We start from the raw sequence: 19804 nt of genomic DNA, 5'->3' as shown, positions 1-19804 counted from the left end.
GACCTTCACAGAAGCATTCTGGAAACCCAAACAGGACTATAACAACTTATCCAAATACTTGTTATAGCCTCTGAAGAACCTGAATAGGTTCATGAGCAAGATTTCCCCTTAAAAAACAAACCATGCTGACTTTGCAACCACATCATATTTATCCATGTGATTTCTGCTGTTTCTTTCTGTAGTCTTAATTAACATCAAGTCCTCCTTCAGTTTACTTAGTGCAAGTCCTTGAACAAAATTTCCACTACAGCAATCTTTCCAGTAGCCAATATAAAACACTGTATAACCCAGATCAGGGGGAAAATCAAGACAATACCAGCACATTGAGCCTCATTATGGAGAACGGCAGTTACTCAACCTCTGTAATCAGTCCATCAACTGGTATCTTTGCACTACAATCTCCAGATTCCCAGAGGATCAGTTTGTTCATATGAAATACCAGACCCAGTAAAACCAGGACTCCTGACCTAATACTGCCCTGAAAAGCTACTGAGCAAGGTACCGATCAGCCTAGAATTCTACAGCATCTTACCTTGGGTTAGTGAGATTGTAGCAGGATTTCCAAATCTGGAGCATGTGCTTACAGGTAAGGAGTGCTTCATCTGGGCCTCTGCACAGTGACTCCAATTTGACTTTTGTAAACAGCAATCTGGTGAAAAGGAAAAGGAAATTAAAAGAGAAATGAAAGAGATTTCAATTCAAGCAAAACATTTTTAAAGATAGCCAACATCACACCAAACTGGAGAAAACATAACTTCAGAGACAGTATTAATTTAAGTAACTGTTTCATGAAGTAATTACAATACAGCCAAATATCCACCATCATCAAAATAACAGTGCAAGATGGCCTTTTCAGCTGGGTGGAAACAATAGTTGTTTCTGCCCAAAATAAAAACGAGATTTTATTTTTCAAAGTTAAACAAGACAACATAACTTAGTGAAATTAGCAGGACCACTAAAAACAGTACTTCATATGCTGAAAAGAGAAATCTTCACTAAAGAAAATCTTCACTACTTTTATGAGAAAGAAAAGCACCTTCCATTAAATGGCTCAGATGGTAGTTATATAACTTATAACTCACAAAAGAAAACTCATTATTGATGCAAATTAATTTCCTATATCAACTCCTATTATAGGAAAAGGAAGACACTATACTGAAAAAGATATCAGTACCCCGACAGATTCATGGGAAGTAGTCAACATTGGTAAGGTCAATAAAAAAAGTTGCTTCACTCTACATTATGTTGCCATCAGTAGGCACTAAAATTGATGTTTGACTTGAAATGTGAACATTTTGAACATGCACAAGTGATGACCTGAGGAAAGCACATCACTCATTAAATATGCAGCAAACTATTCCTAATGGAAGCAAACATGTTTGCCAGAAGCCACTATAAATTAATTCTGATTTCAAAGTTGATGTTTCTTTCTAATGGCAGCAAGACAAATAAGGTGCACAGCCTCTGAAGATGATGACTGCATATCCCTTTTACATCCCATGTATCAATAGAAGGTTCTCCACAGAGATGAACTTAGACACTTTCCTGGATAATTAAAGAATATAAATGCAATGTGACAATGAAGGAGCTAGTCAATTTGTATGCAACATCGATAGGAGTCACAGCATCTGAAAACATATAACACACTGGAAAAATACTAATTTAAAAGCAATTTTTAGTAAATCACAAGATTAAAGAGCAGAAAGCAGGATGACAGTACACATAAAAATGTTAGCCTACTTTCTGTTTTTAAACCCAGGTGTATGTTGGCATTTTATTCCACTGCAAAGTTAATCATCCTAAGTGAAAAATTTGTATGATTGGTCATATGGTTTGTGTGGGAAGACTGAGAAGGGTGTAGAGGGTGGGTATGTGTGAAAGCTCAGAACTTTCTTATCCCAAATACAAACTTTGAGGCTGCTAATAGTAACTGCAAACAGCCAGAGGGTTTTCTCAAGAATAAGAAATGACAGCAAGTGCCTCAGCAATTAACAGTAGCTAAAACTTCAGTGTTGCATTGAACATCCTTTGCAGAAAGTACCCAGCATGTAAATCTAAAACTGAATCACACTACCTTAATTGTACAATGTGTGCTTAGTTGTAAAATGTGTGTGGAGGTAAAACCAAAGGCAGGTTGCTGAGTTAGTTTATGAGAATGAGCACCTGCGGATAAGCAAAGTAAATAAGGTCATCTGGAGTCTCACCTGATGTCTTGTAGGAATGCAGAACAGTGATCAGTTATACTAGTTCAGCTTTCTTCCTATCAGTAAATCAGATTTGGCTGTACGGGGAACTATATAGATAATTTGAAGTCATATTTCATTTGGCAGACCCGCCCACTCTAGATATTTGTTTACCTGTTACTATATCACTAGAATTAAAAATGTCCAGGTCTGTCCATCATTTTACTCAAGAGAGAAGGGAAAATTACTAACTTCCTCCTCCCCTCACACTGCTGTATCTATTCTACCCTTAACAGATGCACACACAGACCCTGCACCAAACAACAAGGCTTAGGCATCAATGCCCAAACCAAAAATCACGGGAATCTACCTTCTACAATCTCCTTGCTTGTACGTATGTAAAAAAAAAAAAAAAAAAAAAAAAAAAAAAAGAGTGGGGTTTACAGTTTGAACAGCCTATAGAAGTTCAATTTTTTAAAACCTGCAATCATAAAGCACTTTACAAAAGTTACGAAACATAATAAATTCAGAAGCACTGAATTTATAAGTCATTCTAGAAAGATAATAATAATATATACGTTATTATGTACAGATAGACTGAATTTACATTAACAGCTTTCAAGCATTTAAGACTTTCAGGAATTCTGTAGCAGAGAGAAGGGACAAGGTCCCAAGATTCAGCATGCAAGAGCTACAAGAAAAACTGAGCAGGAGACAAAAAGGCAGGGGATTTGATTCGTAAGAAAATACTTAAACACTTATACAAAATAGCAGGAGTCTGTGCAACAAAAATGTAAGAACATAGACTACTAGCGCAGGATTCAAAAGCAAGATAGCAGAAGACAATGTGTCACAATTAAAGCAACACATCAGAGTTTGATGCTTTTGGATGCACTTGGTATACATGCAACATCATCCCTCTTGTGCATTACAGCAATCAAGGGGACTGGATGGTTGCACCTTTCCCAAAATACAAACAATAAACAAAGTATGATGTAAAATAGTCATAATTCTAATACAGAAAGGGTAGGCAATTGTATCTAAGGGGGGTGGGGGGTGGGGGGAAGTAGTACACTGGTGTGGGATTCTCCACACTAAACCAAAAATAATCTGAATAGAAAATGTTGCATTTATAAAGTCACACAGAGCAGTTTCACTGGGTCCAAGATATATTTTGACTATAAATTACAAGATAACTAAGACACTTCAGAAAACTGAGATGGGATGTTAATAACAAAAAAACCTGCCAACTAAACATTTACTTAACACACGGGAGAAGGAAGGGAAGAAAGGAAGGAGGCAATGGGCAGAAGGAACACCATATGACAAACAGGTCTCCCAAATTAACCTAATTCTTCCAAGTTCCCCTGAAATATGGCTGGAGGTAGGAGCTGATAACAAGATACACAAGCAGCTCAGGGATAACTATTTATCAGGAAAGTTTTATAAACCGTAAGGTAGGTCATCTGAGAAATGATTTTCTGAAAGGTCAGTGTCAAGCATCTGTGGAAACAACTCTTCTGGAATACAGCCTGCATTACTGACACAGAGTTTTAAACTTTACTGGCACCTTTTCACACCTGTTTTTAATACATTATTAAAAATGGTGAAGAATGGATAATTCTTCAAGAGATAGGATGATGAAAATCAAGCTCTACATTTTATGAGTATCATGAATTATCTGTTTGTGTCTGTAAGAGTCAGAGGTTTAAATTACTGGCACACGGTGCAGAACAAAACATGACAGAGCAACCACAGCATGGTGGGACAGCACTCATGAATAAGAACGCAAATACTGAGGAACAGACAATATTCAAAACAGAAATGAAGAGTAGAACAAGGTGTGTCATCAAAGTGTCAGACACATAAATACAACACAAGAACAGAAATCTGTTTGGGTCAAATCCTTTGGGGAAAGGAAGTAGGTAAAACAGGTTCTGCTAAAGACATTAGATTAACAGGGCATTTGTATCAGTGTTTGATACGGATGCAGATATTTAACATTAGATAAAAATACAGTGAATTGTATCATTTTAGGAGATAATTACTCAGACACAAAATGGAAAACAAATCAAACTCCTAAGTGGAAAGGCTTAGTTATTCTTGGAGCTAATAGCTGATAAATTCATGAAATAGCTACTGAGGCAGCAAATTACTCCATTACTTCAAGACTGTTCTCACTACCTAATGAGGACATTATAAAACAGCTGCCTGTAACCTAATCCATATAACACTGGATTTTTATTTAAATAAAGAATGAAAAATCCCAAATGGGTTTATAATCAGGTCTTTGAATTTCAGCAGCATACACCCAAATAATTTGATCGCAAACGTTAGCAAAGACATCCGAGATACAGCAGAAGCCTGGCATCTAACACAAAGATGCCAAAACATTTAAGGATCCACGTTTCAAGTTGAAGGGGTAAACCTATGTGTTTGACAAGCCAATCATTGATAACATTGTGCAAGTAAGACGTCAGAAACATGCAGAGATCCTAACAGCAGGGGACAGAGGGGAGAGAGAAAAGGAAGAAAAATCAGCATAGAATGCTGCATCTAGGTACATAGTAAAAATTAAAGCTAAACTATAATATATATATATAATATAAATATATATATATTATATAAAAAACCCTACAATCTGTAAAGGCTTTTTTTGTACCCAAGTAGGAAAAAAAAATGGAAATGTGTATAATAAACACAGACAATGGGACGAAGATTAAGGATATTCAGGAACGAGCCCCCAGCCTCCACCATAATCCTTATCTATGCTGTCTCAGATATGAAAACAATGACAAATGAAGAACAGGAACACTTTAAAAATGATTAAAGTTAATGCAGTCAAAAATAATCCATTTCCCAGAATTATTGAAACAGTGACACATAAGACTGTCCTTTCAATAATAAAAACTTTAAAGAAAATCTCACTTTTGTAATGACTGGAGAACAGCAACTACATTGCCAATGATTTTTTCAAGAGGGAAGATGAATATACACAATCTTAATAACATGCAAAAATTTATATAAAAATAGCATACGAAAAGTAAAGGAGTGTTAGATAACATTGTTAATGGAAAAATGGGTTATAGTTCAAGTTTAATTAAAAGATTATATCAAATAAAAAGATTATATCAAAAGATTAAATCAAATGTAACTCCTGTTACATAGGTTAACAGTTATTTCAAACCAGAGCTGCCTAACAGCCAAGTTCATCAAGGTGGGACAGCTGCAAAGAGGGCAGATGCGATTCTGGAATGTACTCGAAGCAGAAAGAGAGAGACAGTGCCCTTGTACAATACACTGCTGAGAATACATCTGGTATGTTATACATAATTCTCATTATAACAGTTAAAAACACACACATGAGAAATTTCAAACTGGAGCAGCCGCAGAGAAAGGCTGCAAGGCAGATCGGCTCACTGGAGACTGCAGAGTATGAAAAATACTCCACTTAATCAGTCTAGCAAAAAAAAAATCCCACCACAAACAACCCAAGAAGAGGTACAAATTCTATCTATAAATACAGATGAGACAAGCACCAAGAAGGACAAAGAAAAATTTATCTAGAGGACAAAGTTTCAACAAAACCCAGTATATATAAAGGCCATATAGACTAAAATCATTAAGGGTGGCAATTAGGTCTCAAGATAATAAATGAAATTGTAGAAAAGACTGCTTCCTCACAGTATGTTTTGGATAGACTGCAGAAGAGTGGAGCAAATAACCTAACTGTTCTTAAGAGACAGCTGGTAAGCTCATGAAAAGTGTTACAGATAAGACAAATGTAATAACACAGCCTTGTGACATCCGAGGTCCTTGCCGGTGCTTATTTCCTGATGAGTACAGCTAATCTGACCTGTGGCCAGCAGGCTGAAGGAGGTGATTCTCCCCCTCTACTCGGCTCCCATGAGACCCCACCTAGTGTACTGCATTCATGTCTGGGGCCCCCAGCCTAAGAAGGACATGGAGCTGTTGGAGCGGGTCCAGAGGAGGGCCACAAAGATGCTCAGAGGGCTGGAGCACCTCTCCTAGGAAGACAGGCTGAGAAAGTTGGGGTTGTTCAGCCCGGAGAAGAGAAGGCTCCCAGGAGACCTTTTAGCACCCTTTCAGTACTTAAAGGGAGCTTACAAAAAAGACGGGGGAAGACTTTTTTTGTAGGGCCTGTAGCAATAGGACAAGGGGTCATGGATTTACACTGAAAGAGGGTAGATTTAGTTTAGATATGAGGAAGAAATTCTTTACTGTGAGGGCGGTGAGGCACTGGCACAGGCTGCCCAGAGCAGCTGTGGATGCCCCATCCGTGAAAGTGTTCAAGGCCAGGCTGGATGGGGCTTTGAGCAACCTGGTCTAGTGGCAGGTGTCCCTGCCCATGGCAGGGGGTTGGAACTAGATGATTTTTAGGGTCCCTTCCAACCAAAACCAATCTGTGATTCTGTGATAATTTATTAAACCATGATCTGAAGCTTTCCCTACCCGCCAACCAGTGGAATTTGTAGCACACTGAACAACTTGTGAATCTCCAAAATAAAATCACCATCTTAATTATGTCTTTTTCTTCTCAGCCAGCCTGTTTCCCATTTTGAAATAAATACCCAGACGATACAACCACCTATTCCCTTCCACAGCGGGAATGTCAGGAGAACAAGAGGAGTTAATTTGTCCAATACTGGCCTAAGTTAAGGATACTTCTATTCTGTAAAATGAAGCAAAAATCCAAAGCAGTGAAGACCAAGTTCTGTTATGTGGTAAGTAACACTATTAGTATTGAGAACTTCAAGTTCTTTCAGTGAACAAGTACTGCTCCCCTTGGGTGTCACTTTAAAACCAGCTGCTTTCCTTTTGGAACCAAGTAAATAATTTTTGCAAGTTGCTATGCACTGTATGAGCACGCCAGCTTGGATTAGCCATAGCTGGATATCTGTATTCCACACACTGCTCCATGGAAGAGACCTGCCTTTCATTCCCCAATTATTTCTTCAAATCTGGTAATATGACATGGTATCTATTATTCTTCCACCCAATCTGGCTGCTAGAGCAGTGTCACTCAACACAGCGGTAAACAGGAATCTCCTTGAAGTCCCTCAGACTAAGAAACCTTCTACAGCAAACGTTTAATTCCACTAGACTTCTGCTTCTGAAGGGTCCATATCCCTGTATCTTGATCAAAACTGAACAGAATGCTGTATTTTCAGTTAGGACTGGGAGTAAACTTCATTATTATTCTCTTATTATATAAATTATTTACATTGTTCACGGCTTGAAGAACATAAGGAAGAGCTGTGCATAACACTGAATGTATGTGCTTTGAAAAATACTAGTCCTTCAGCATAACACACCAAAGAGCCTTGCTGAGAACCCTTTAATAACGCTTCTGTATGCAGTGAGGTCAAGCTAAGCACACCCTTCACAACAGTGAACAGCTAGCCCACTTGAAGAAGCTAAAATTTAAAAGGATGCATCAAATCCACTTATTTACAATGCAGTACTGAAAACACAACTACCTTTGGCTTACGTTTAACCAACTTTGAGTAAACTTAGTAAGTTTCAAGGGAACCTTTTAAAGTAATTTAACAGTTTGCATTTCTAACTTCAGCTAACAGTATTTTTACATGTTAATAATTTATTAAAAGATGGTAGGAAACATACTGGTAGTCCCATAAATATGGTAACAGCCAACTAACAAGCTATGCAGAAATTATCAAACAATAGCTTGGTCTCCCTGAAAACCACATTGATTCCTGCAATAGGTTAAATGTAAGAATAAACTTTATATATAATCAACTCTGACAGCCTGTTACTTATTAGAGCATAAAAGAAAGAAAAAAAATAACCAGTTCTGTATAGAGTTATATAATATTTCATTTTGGTTTCACATTTAAGTGCTCATTTCATATATCCCACAACTTTAAATCCTGGAATGCTAGGCAAGTTCAAAAGAAGTTGTTCTGGTTTTAAACCTAGGAAATATGTTAAAAAAAACCCCAACAAACAACCACAAAAACCCCTCACCAAGTCTAAACGCATGAATTGTGAAATCTTAGACTAACTAGTTTGACAATGATCCTGTCTTTAAAATGAATCAATAAATCACAAAAAGGTTGATGTAGAATGTAACACTACAGAAAGATACTAAAGTCTGAAAATACACACTTTTTATTTAAACAGAAAATGTAAGCTTTTTTTCATATGATCTGAATTTAAGGAAAAAATTATGTTGCTGTAAAGCTCACATTGACATGCATACTTTGTACCGTTGTATCTCATTTCTGTAACAAACTGTCATAGTGTCAATTGCTTGTGTAAATTAAATCAGTTTAACTGATGGATCCCACAGAGTAAATAAAACGGGAAAGCAGTATGCAGAATGCATAATATTAAGTTTGAACAAATATTATGCAACATTAATGATTTGAAAGAAACTAAATCTATTCACCTTTCCTAAATGACATGTTAGCAAGTCACTTCTTGCACTCAACAATTACATACATAGGAAAAACTTCTGTTGACTGTTACAGGAAACATAAAAGAAATGAGGAAATAGGAGGAAGACAAGCCTTAGCAAATTCACTTTCTCTTCGTACACACCATCAGCAAGTGTCCTTCTGGCAGTCTTGTATTTACTCTTAAATAAATGGTTAAGAAGAAAAAAGTTAAAAGAAAATCCTACGGTTCCCAGCATTTACTTCATTCACAGTCCAGAATTTGACAGCAGTTTACTGTCTGAAAGTTTGTAGCTTCTTTTAAAAAGAAGAGGTTTCCCCACTTTCTGATGCGTACTTATCAAGATCAGATGTCCTCTGGAAGGTATGCTTTAGCTAAACCTACATTAACAGAAAGACCAAAGCAAATTTAGTGACTTCTGATATATAGAAGGTCAGGAGTTTTAAAACTGGCTTCAAACTATTAATTTGAGCATCCAGTTTTGACAGCTGTCCCTTTAATGCCTCCTGTAGAAAGCTTAAAGCTTCACATTAGTCAACTCCAAGACATGTACATGATCTACATGATCATCAAAACAAACAATAAAATGACACAATTGCAAAAATTTAACCTACAACAACATGAAACTAGATAGAATATGTAATACATATAGTTTTATAAAGGATTTACTTACACATTTACTGATTTTAGGTTCATTGCTTCTATAACTGTGATAATTGAAGTACAGAAAGAAATTCAGAGGTGTCTGCTTGCAATTGCCAAGTGAACACTTGCACAGTCAGTCTACTTCATTCTGAGTATTCAAGGGAAGTTTTATTATCAGGAAAGATATAAGTCGTTCATTACAAAACATGAAAAAATCACCATTTGTAAACACCTTGAAATATCTTTTGGCATGATTGAACAATTAATCTATTTCCTGGCAATTTCTTCTGAATTTCTGTGACACTGCTACCTATCAATTTCTCTTGCCTTATCCTGAAGCCAGTTTCCTCTTTCCCCATTAATCACTTTCACTTCTCATTTTTGTTCAAAGTCTCAACAGTCAGGAATAAGTCTCCATTATCCAAGCTGCATTTGCAAGCTAACGAGACATAATTAATGAGAAGAGGTATCAAACACAACCATCAGCAATGTCTACTTATGTATTTTTTTTAGCTGCTTCTACCAATCTGGTCCTTCAGGAAATCCATTTGACTGAATCACTAATTGCTCAACACCAGCAACAGGAGGTCAAGCAACCAAATCTACTTTTTGTAAAAACTTTGGAAAATCATTTAACTTAATAAAAAAATTCTCCTGAACTGTTTCTCAAACAATGACCAAACATACCCAAAAGATGTGAAACGTGTTTCAAGCAATTCAGGGAATGTGGCAGATTTCTATAGTGCCAATAAGTTATAAGGTTACCATAAGGGTAACCTCCAACTTTGGTTGCACAGATCCTCACTAGCGGGAAGCCCATATACATATAGAAACATAGATGAAGTAAAAATAGGCAGTTCAGATTGCTATTTGAAGCCTGGCTCACAAACAAGCAACAGATGAAAAAAAAATAGTTCTCAAGCCCTAAAATAACACAATTTTTTTGAAACCATGAATAGGTATCCTTGGTGTGCACTGGACAGCCTCTACTGCACCATTTGAAATATTATTCCCCGTATATTTGTTTACAAAGCAGTAGCATTGCTTCTTTGCAAGGAAAAGCAGCAGTCAGTCCTGTGACTTTTGGTGGAGTTTATGTATACTATATTCCATCTTATAAACTCAATGTGCTTAAGAAAATGTTAATCTGTAAACTATAATGAATATAGTTTTTGACTAAAGCCAGAACAAATTAGTTATACTTGAAAACTTTGTGTTTTCCTGCCTTGAACACCCTGCAGCAGCCAGCTCATGACCCAAACTGAGACTCTTTCAATGAAGTTTCAGAGAAGAATCTACAGCCTAGCAAATATGCTTCAGGAATAAGACCCTGAGGCCAATGACCAATTTATTATATAAAGTAGTATCTACCTATCAGCAACATCTTTTTTAATGGACAATTCTGTAAAAACATGTAACAACCACCAAAAACCAAAAGGGATGGGGGGGGGGGGGGGGGAATGGGGGGGAAAGACAAGCCCAGCATGAAAAGAAAATACACAAGCAACTGATACTATCTTTCATGAATTACAGAAAAATCATTCCTGAGAACAAATTCGTTTAACTCCCAAGACAGACAGGGTCAAAATGGAAGGGATTTCAAAAAGCATGATCTCAAATGTTGACAAGAATGTATATACCAAAAGACATGATTTTGGCAAGCTCAGCAGACCACTACTTCTTGTCCAATCATGTATTACTGCTCTTTCCTCAAATAATTCCCAGTGCTCTATTTATCACAGAAAAAAAGAAAAAAAAAAAGGTAAGTTTAACAAGCACCACCACTAGTGCAACTACAACTGACCTTGGGAAAACAGAATAGTGTAGTCTATTCCCTTAACTGATAAATACGTGCCTGTCCCACAAAACATCAGTGTATGTAACATCATACACTGCGCCTACCAACCCACTCTTCTGTTATGCCCACCCGGACAACTCCCAGAAGGAAACAAGTTTGTTAATCAAGGAACTGAGGGGGATGTTAAAAGGCTTTGCGATTCTGGGAAATCTACTGCAGCTCAAAAGAGTCCTTGAGGGTCAGGAAGGAAAGGATTTAATAGTTTTCAAAGGAGTGACATATTGGCTTGATGCTTCTGTGAAATATTCTTGGAAGAAAAAAATTTCCATCACACTTCAACAAATGTAAATGTTTAAACTGTGAACTTAGTCTTCAGTTGTCTTCAAACCTGTTACCATATGACTTTCCTTTCTGAGTGTACTTAACATTAAAATAACATGCTTGCACTCCTCAAATAACCCATCTGCTGTTCCTACTTCTGTTACTTTAAAAGCTTGTCAGCTGCTATCCATTGCAGTTCAATTTTCAGCATAAAACCAGCAATTAATATTTATTATTGGTTTTGTCTAATTACACTAATTTCAGGCACTATACTCATCTTTAAGTGCCCCAACACTTGAAATAATGAGGGAACCCCAAAGAGCTAAGATTAAGTAAACAATCACAACTATTTCATTAAGAAACCTAACTCTGTCTCCCTTGACTGAGAATCTACTTTTGACTAACCACGGTTATTTTGAGATTTCATATCATTCAAAAGACCAGCAGATACAGGTTCATTGTAACAAGCAGATAAAAAGACAGGAAGGAGTCATGGAAAAGAGTTTGTAAATAAGGGTCTTCAGATAATTGTACATAAAACTCTACTGTATCTATTGCACAAGATATACAAGCCTGATATGAACCAATGCAACACAGCCACCGTTACCTTGCATCACCTTGAATACACCTTCAGACTGTAATGCACACCTCTGGGACTGCTTATACAGAGTTGACAATCATTGGATTAAAATAAAATAAATTCAAGGAAAGCCCAAGCATCTAAGACCTCAAGCCTCCCTCACAGTTAAGTACTCCAGTAATTCTGGATATATTGTGGCTCCTTCCTGCCTACGCTCTTTGCATTCAGGGAAGCGTGGCCCTTTCTTCTGTTTCAAGCAGAGAAATCATAGAATCACAGATTGGTTTTGGTTGGAAGGGACCTTAAAGATCATTTAGTTCCAACCCCCTGCCACAGGCAGGGACACCTGCCACTAGACCAGGTTGCTCAAAGCCCCATCCAGCCTGGCCTTGAACACTTTCACGGATGGGGCATCCACAGCTGCTCTGGGCAGCCTGTGCCAGTGCCTCACCGCCCTCACAGTAAAGAATTTCTTCCTCATATCTAAACTAAATCTACCCTCTTTCAGTGTAAATCCATGACCCCTTGTCCTATTGCTACAGGCCCTACAAAAAAAGTCTTCCCCCGTCTTTTTTGTAAGCTCCCTTTAAGTACTGAAAGGGTGCTAAAAGGTCTCCTGGGAGCCTTCTCTTCTCCGGGCTGAACAACCCCAACTTTCTCAGCCTGTCTTCCTAGGAGAGGTGCTCCAGCCCTCTGAGCATCTTTGTGGCCCTCCTCTGGACCCGCTCCAACAGCTCCATGTCCTTCTTAGGCTGGGGGCCCCAGACATGAATGCAGTACACTAGGTGGGGTCTCATGGGAGCAGAGAAGAATCACCTTCAGCCTGCTGGCCATGCTTCTTTTGATGCAGCCCAGTATTCAGTTGGCTTCTGGGCTGCAAGCAGACATTGTTGGGCCATGTTGAGATTCATGAAATGGATCATCTCACCCACTGTCCCACAGAGTTTGATGGTTAGGATTCTGAGCTGCATCATCTGTGGGATCAAATCCTCTCAAGCTGGAGAAGAACTAAACTTCACATTTCTACTACAGGGACAAGTTGTCTAATGAAAGGTGTGAAAAAAATAGTGTAATTTTAGATGAATACAAATGCAATGGGACCTGACTGAGATTAACTATTCAGATTTTTGGTGCTGCCACCTTACTCCCACCCACCTCACCAAAGCAGGGTATTCATAATCTTTTAAGTAATCTTAATCTGTTCAGGAATCTTTCATCTAGAGATCTTTTTGTCCCTGGATCAAAGTTCTCTCAGATTTCAGAAGGCTTCAGAGGTCAGCTAGCACTTAAAAGTAGATGGATAGTATTGCTCTGAAAAACAATGCTTACTTGTTTGTAAATAGAGTGGTTACAACCTAGCATTTTAGGCTTACAAAAAGTTTGAAATTATAGTGCTATAGTTATTTAGGAAATATTCTATATTTTTATTTTTTCTGGAAAACATTACTACATATCTATTTCACTTTTAGAGGTTTCTTAGATTTTCACCAATAGTTTTTCCAATACCCCTTAAGGTCTCAGAGCAGATTGCATATTTATGCCGCCAATATAATGAACAACGGAAGAATAATCAACCCTCTATTCAAAGAAAAAGCTATTATCTTGCTGCTAACAGCACAACGTGTTGTTTGCTCATTCCTTCCACTCCTTTAGATAATGATGGGACAATTCTTTTGCTCTGAGGAATCTCTTTCTACTTACTGACCTAGAGGCCACACAGGGCAAAATCATTGATTGGCCATGCTTGCTCAGCAACTCCATAGCTTTATAGTGCAAGAAGGTTAACAATGATTTAAGATATGAATGTATGCTTGCTGTACACCTCAAACATTGTACATGAATCCTAGGAATTAATCAGATTTTCAAATGTTAAATACTGACAGACAACGTATTTGTTAATTGATTAGAACAGAAGAATGCTGGAAAGTATCCAATTCTCAGCACGACTCAGTGTATTCTATGCTTTCCTTGCAACCTGTGGCATCTTACAGAGATGTAGTATTATAAACTTCTGAAAATTTAGGTTCTTTTCAAAGAAAAGCAAAACAAAGAGAACATACAACTGTGAACAGGGCAGGACAGCGCTCAGGGCAGCAATGCAATTACAGCATACAGACATATGCAGATAAGAACAACAATGAAAGAAACAAAAAATAACATTACGTTTTACTTCCACATTTTCCATGTATAACAATTTATTATGCTGCAAAGCCACTGAAGTATCATTTTGCGTAAGGCTGAGCTAAGATTTTAACAGAAATACAGAGAATACTAAGGAAACTTGTACTATTTAGTTTACCGGGATTGCAGACATAACAAAGATAAAATATAAAACATTATATTTGAGGTATTTACAAAAGCCAGTAAAATATCATAGGCAAATAATATTTCAGTATATCTAAAAATTAGCACGCCTTAGAGGAACACAAGAGGTTCTCCTCTCAGTCTTCTAGGAAGTACCACGAGATTGTATTGTTACGGAAGTTGCAGGATAAGAAAATGGAATCAACAATATATGCTAAGCGCTTGTGTTTTATATTTTTTATACATGCACATACACATCGTCAACCATTTCAAAAGCACCAGATATAGTGCACAAGAACAGACTGAAAGCTTGAGGTTTTGCTGATAAATCCTTGCAAAAATAACGCAGTTACATGAAGGAATCAATCCAAATTTATATTATTCACCAGATGTGTCTGGCTGGCTGCCAGTATCAATTGCACTGAGTATACAAGGAATCCGAATCATATCCTTCTCTGGGAACCAGAAGTAACTTGACAGTACTAAAAACAAGACTCTAGAAGACTGTCTATAGATATATATAGTGGTGTTTCATCTTGGATTCTTCAACAATTGTTGCCACATCTGATGGCGACTCCTACCACCAAGATATTTCTCTTACATTCCCTGATCTGTACCAGTAGGTTGTAACATAGTACACTATTACCTCGGTGTTTGTATTATAGAACAGGGCTAACAACTTAGAACCACTATTATAACCCATATGATTAATATACACACATAAGTTAACAGATCAATTAGTACTATTTAAAACAACTCAGCAACATGTTTAACCACATGATGCAGTTATAAACAAGTATGGAAAGGCCATGGACCATATTTGAAAAACCCATAAATACCTTTTGAATGCTCACAGGAGTAATTTTAAACATTTTACTGAATGACCCTTTGTTCTCTTACTAGAATATGGAGAACTGCAGTTTCAGAAATACTTCTTCTAGACTATTATTATTCTGAGAGACAGAGTGGCAGCTTCTCTGTCATTTACATTGCCACTAAGTGGCAGAAGATGAAACAAGAACAGACAGAAGATGACAGATCATGGTGCTTTGAAAATACTTGGTTCTAACAATAATAGGACATAAAATTAGGTAGCTGATGCTTCAATTGCCTCAAATCATGACTTACTGACAGGTCCCTCAGCCCTGAGGAGAGCACAGACAGGTTTGGGAGAGGAACTGCTAGACAGTTCTGAAATTGTGAAGTGCCTATGGAAACCCCTAATAATAACAGAGACAAGTTATATGTGTGTGGATAAACTAGGAAGTGAGAAACAGCAAAAGGCCACAAAAGCAGTTACACAGAACTGGCTGTGAGCCACAGAAGTTCTGAGGAGAGGTAATATTAGCAGAGTTCCTGGTTCAGATTTAAGAGGAAAAAGGCAACAATTTTTTGTGTGTTGACATAGTAACAATTTATGATACAATCATTTAAAAGTTAAGATTGAGATGCTTCAAAAAATTGTCTAAATAAGCATTGAGGATATTTGTAATACTATGGATTACAATCTCAGTGACGGTAAAGCATCAGAATGGAACATTGGAAGTTAATGAAAGTTGTCCCTGAGATATTTCACTGTTAAGTGTTTCATCAGATTTTCATAAGAAAATAAATTAAAAATACCCTTACAAAAGCACAGAATCCAAATGTATTTTAAGATATAACTAACATGAAGAATAAATACAAAGAAAGATTTCTTTCTTAAAAACAAGAGAAAACCTACCAGTTGTGCTTCTTCCCTGTTCACTTGTTTAGTTATCTATCAGCCAACTTCAGATGACTGGTTATTATACAGGCAAAAGAGGAGATTATTTGTTACGATGTATTTTACAGAACATGTATCATACAGTACGCGTACAGTTAATTGGAGGACGGGATAAATCTATCCCAGCTAAGAGTAAAGTCTTGCTTATCCTTCTTAGAATATTGCATAAAAACAGAAAATAGAAAATTTCTCTAAAGCGTGCAACAGGGAGAAATTATCTAAACAGAGAGTCTGTAGAAAAAATAAATAAGATCAACTATCCACCTCTAGCCTCCCTTCCAAAACCAAATCCTTAATCACTATTTAACAAGCCTTTAATAAAAAGCAGACGCACTAAATGGGCAGTGGGGAAGACTACTGGACGAAAACCCCACACCAATACCAATCTTCAAATCCATTTTCTCTTGAAACGAATGAGATGAGAATCTAAGAAAAATAAATATGAGAGAAAACATAAAAAAAATACATGACATTCACTCACATAAAATTTTCTGGATATTCACTCAAGGCCATATCAATGATATTCAAAGCATCATGATAGTGTTTCTGGGCTGATAGCAAGAGTGCAAGGAGATGAAGAGAGTTGGCATCATCTCCTTGGAGCTGCAGAGCCTGACGAACATAACCCAAAGCTTCTGGTATCTGATTTAAAAAAAAAAAAAAAAAAAAAAAGGCAGAAAAAGAAAGCATCACTGTTAGAAGTATTGCCTATTACTTGATTGCAAATCCATAAAATTTTCAAAATATTCACCTGGATACCATGTAGAATTCTATAGACTACTCTACGACACTATTCAGAATTTTAAAATGGACCTGATGCTTTACAGTGAATAGTAAAAATTAAATAAAGTATTAACCTTGGAAAATAAGATAGTACATTTCAATAAAACACTTCCCTTCAGCCCTTTAAAATAGTCACTATTCTTCAAGTATCAGTTTTATTTCTATATGATTTTGAAAATGTTTTAATTGTAACACATTAAGTAGAATTTACAGCTAGACTGCAACAATAACTCTTCTATTACATGGAATTTCCAGAACTCCTCAGCTGCATGTGCTTTTGCTCCAAATAAACACACTAAGTGTTAAAACCAGGGAATTTAATTAAGCAACATGAGAATTTTGGAATTCAGAAGTACAGAGTCATAGCCTGCTACTGTAAAATATTTTGTGCTATTAAAGCGACAATCCATTCCACTCTAATGTGACATAGTCCAACGTCTGCTACTCATTAGCAATGAAAAGTCACCTACAGCATGTAAACTACTGTACCCAAAACTATTTACTAAAATAAACATGACACAGGAAAAGGCTTACCATGACATGCACAAAGCACCTCCACATTATCCAAAGGCATGTGATATATGGTAGAATCCTAAATCCCTTAAACATAACAACTGTACAAGTTGGACTGAGCTGTGATCTCTTTTATAGCTTTAAAATATTTTCCAGTTTTCTCTAAATGTAATTTCGTTCACAATAACCAAACCTCCTACAAGTATCTAGAAACAGCATGGATCTTAGCAAATATTCAAGATTTAAGTACTGTCAAGATCATTAAAGACTAGATTCAATAGTCCCGCTCTCGACATAGTCAGTCTGAGCAGAGATTACACATAAAAGGTAAAAACAGGGTAAAAATAGATTATTTTTTTTCCCCCTCCATCCAGCAACAGAAATGCTGAAACAAATAAACTAAATGACTTATGTCTTCTTTCTGACCCTAGAGCTGGAAATACTGGGGCAGAACTCTGGAGAAATGTACGAGACTGAAAGTGTTCAAGAGAGAGTATTTTGGAGGGTTTTTGCCATATATATGCATATATGCACAAGGAAAAAAAAAAAGCAGGTTTTCATTAAACAAAACTTCATCTGTATCCATCAACAGATACAAATTCTAATCTTGGTAAGACAGTGTGAGGCTGCACTTTTAAAATGTAACTAACCTGTCTGGATATGGCAAGCTGCAGTGCCAAGTAAAATGCTGCTAGATGATCCGTTGGAGACAAACTGTGAGCCCTTAAAAACAAAGAAACAAAACAAAAAACCAGTGAATTTTTCTCCTGTTAATACAGGTCAGACACACACAAACATATATGTTAATGTATCCATATTCAGACCTCTTCGCTACACATAAGCTCATATTTTGATATAAGTGGTGTTCATTCCAGTGACTTTCCTCATACTTCTCAATAATTCTTGATTTAAATGATGAAACTTTGGGCCATTAAAGTAATTTTTAATCAAAATTAATTATGTAATTTCAGTATAAATCTTAAAAATTAGCAATACAAAATGATTCTTCAATTAAAATATACTCAGAAACAAACACTAGGTTTAATTATCTTGGAACAGTTATAATAAAAAGTCATTAAGCAGAGTTTTCTTACAGAAAAAGGGGAAAAAACCCAAACAAAATATCCCCCCCAAACAACATGCCTTCAGAGAGAAGAATTACATCATCTGCATGAGAAGTACCCAAGCAATCAATCGCGCTGACCCTGACCAGGATGGTTCGGAAGCACAGAACTCAAAGGGGAACAGCAGCAGCAACATAGATCAGAGTTTTGTTCACTCTTCAGACTCTGGAAGTTGGAGCACATTTTCAGCCCTGCACACTGAACTTCCTAGGAAGCCAGTTACTTCTTGGCTTTAAGTTGCTTTGAGATTAAATTAGCAGAGCACCTTGCTGTGCAACAATGTAAAAGAAACGTAGGCTGGACATGTTCTTTGTCACAGCATTACAGTAAGAGGCAGTATAAGGCCTGACTCATCATGAGCGTAAGTTCAGATGAAGTTTATACTGATGATCTTGTTATAAATACAACTCTTGTCCACAAAAAAGTTAAGCTGCACAACAGCAGCAGGGTTTTGTGATCATTCACTCTCAAAATATTTGTAACTACTGCTGTTGCAAGCAACCCTAATTACTAAAACAAAGAAATAACTTTTTTGCACCTTTTTGTAAAATTTTGTTTGTTTGTTCTTAATGTTTACCTCAAATGCACATATTTTGTGGTACTCATTTTCAAATTTATCCTACAGAAGATGCCCCTGTAAAACACTGTACTATTTTCCCCTGTAATACTCTTTCTGCTGCAGAATAAGGGTGTGTTTGGGGGGGGATGCGTAAGCATAAAGAAAAAAAATTATGGCTGTACCCCAAAATGATGTGTAGTAAATACTGGGCTGCAACCTGGAACTATTTTTTTTATTTATATTTATTGCATTCTCTTAATGAGGCTAATTTAGAAATAGGATGGGTAATCATCATCTTCAAAACATCTAATGAGTCATCTCCATCAGGAGGGAGGAACAAAACTGACCTTTAAGCCATTACAACCACAAAGGGAACCTTCTGCTTCTGACATGTGCATTGCTGTCCTCCCCAAGTCCAAAGATGACAGCTCCATTAGTTTAACAACTACACCCAACACGTATCAAAGCAGCTTAAGTTATTAGGGGACAGTTTCATATTTTGTTAACTTTACCTCTAAATTGGAGATCAGAGTCAAATAGAAAGCCTAATACGGTCCAGGACCAGTCCTTTTAAAAATTTAAGTTCAGAAATTAAGCAAGACTAAGTGAAAACAAGAGATTTTAACTTAAAGAGTACTTGTTCAGTCACCCAAGCTTCAGCTAGTGCAAGAATAAAGCTGTTAATATCTATCAATTGTTTGGTGAGTTCTGTGAAACTTCAATTCACAGCAGCCACAGGAAAAGCACTGAAAGTCTTCCACAATAAAAAAGAAATTAGTGAAACAAAC

General features: G+C 36.8%; 1 protein-coding gene across 2 annotated transcripts in view; it reads right to left on the bottom strand.

The window, feature by feature from the left end:
• TTC7B (tetratricopeptide repeat domain 7B) overlaps positions 1–19804 on the bottom strand; it is a 144633-nt gene that overhangs the window by 50425 nt on the left and 74404 nt on the right. For both annotated transcript variants that reach the window (XM_037395035.1, XM_037395034.1), the window contains exons 14-16: positions 17984–18056; positions 16519–16679; positions 533–649 (exon numbers count right to left, since the gene is read on the bottom strand). In XM_037395035.1, the coding sequence (XP_037250932.1) occupies positions 533–649; positions 16519–16679; positions 17984–18056 (351 nt within the window). The remainder of the gene's footprint in view (positions 1–532; positions 650–16518; positions 16680–17983; positions 18057–19804) is intronic.

The sequence above is a fragment of the Falco rusticolus genome, chromosome 7 (genome assembly GCF_015220075.1).
Source record: "Falco rusticolus isolate bFalRus1 chromosome 7, bFalRus1.pri, whole genome shotgun sequence".
In the NCBI taxonomy this organism is placed as follows: domain Eukaryota; kingdom Metazoa; phylum Chordata; class Aves; order Falconiformes; family Falconidae; genus Falco; species Falco rusticolus.
The sequence above is the reverse complement of the archived record's forward strand: the minus strand, read 5'-3'. Positions and strand labels throughout refer to the sequence as shown.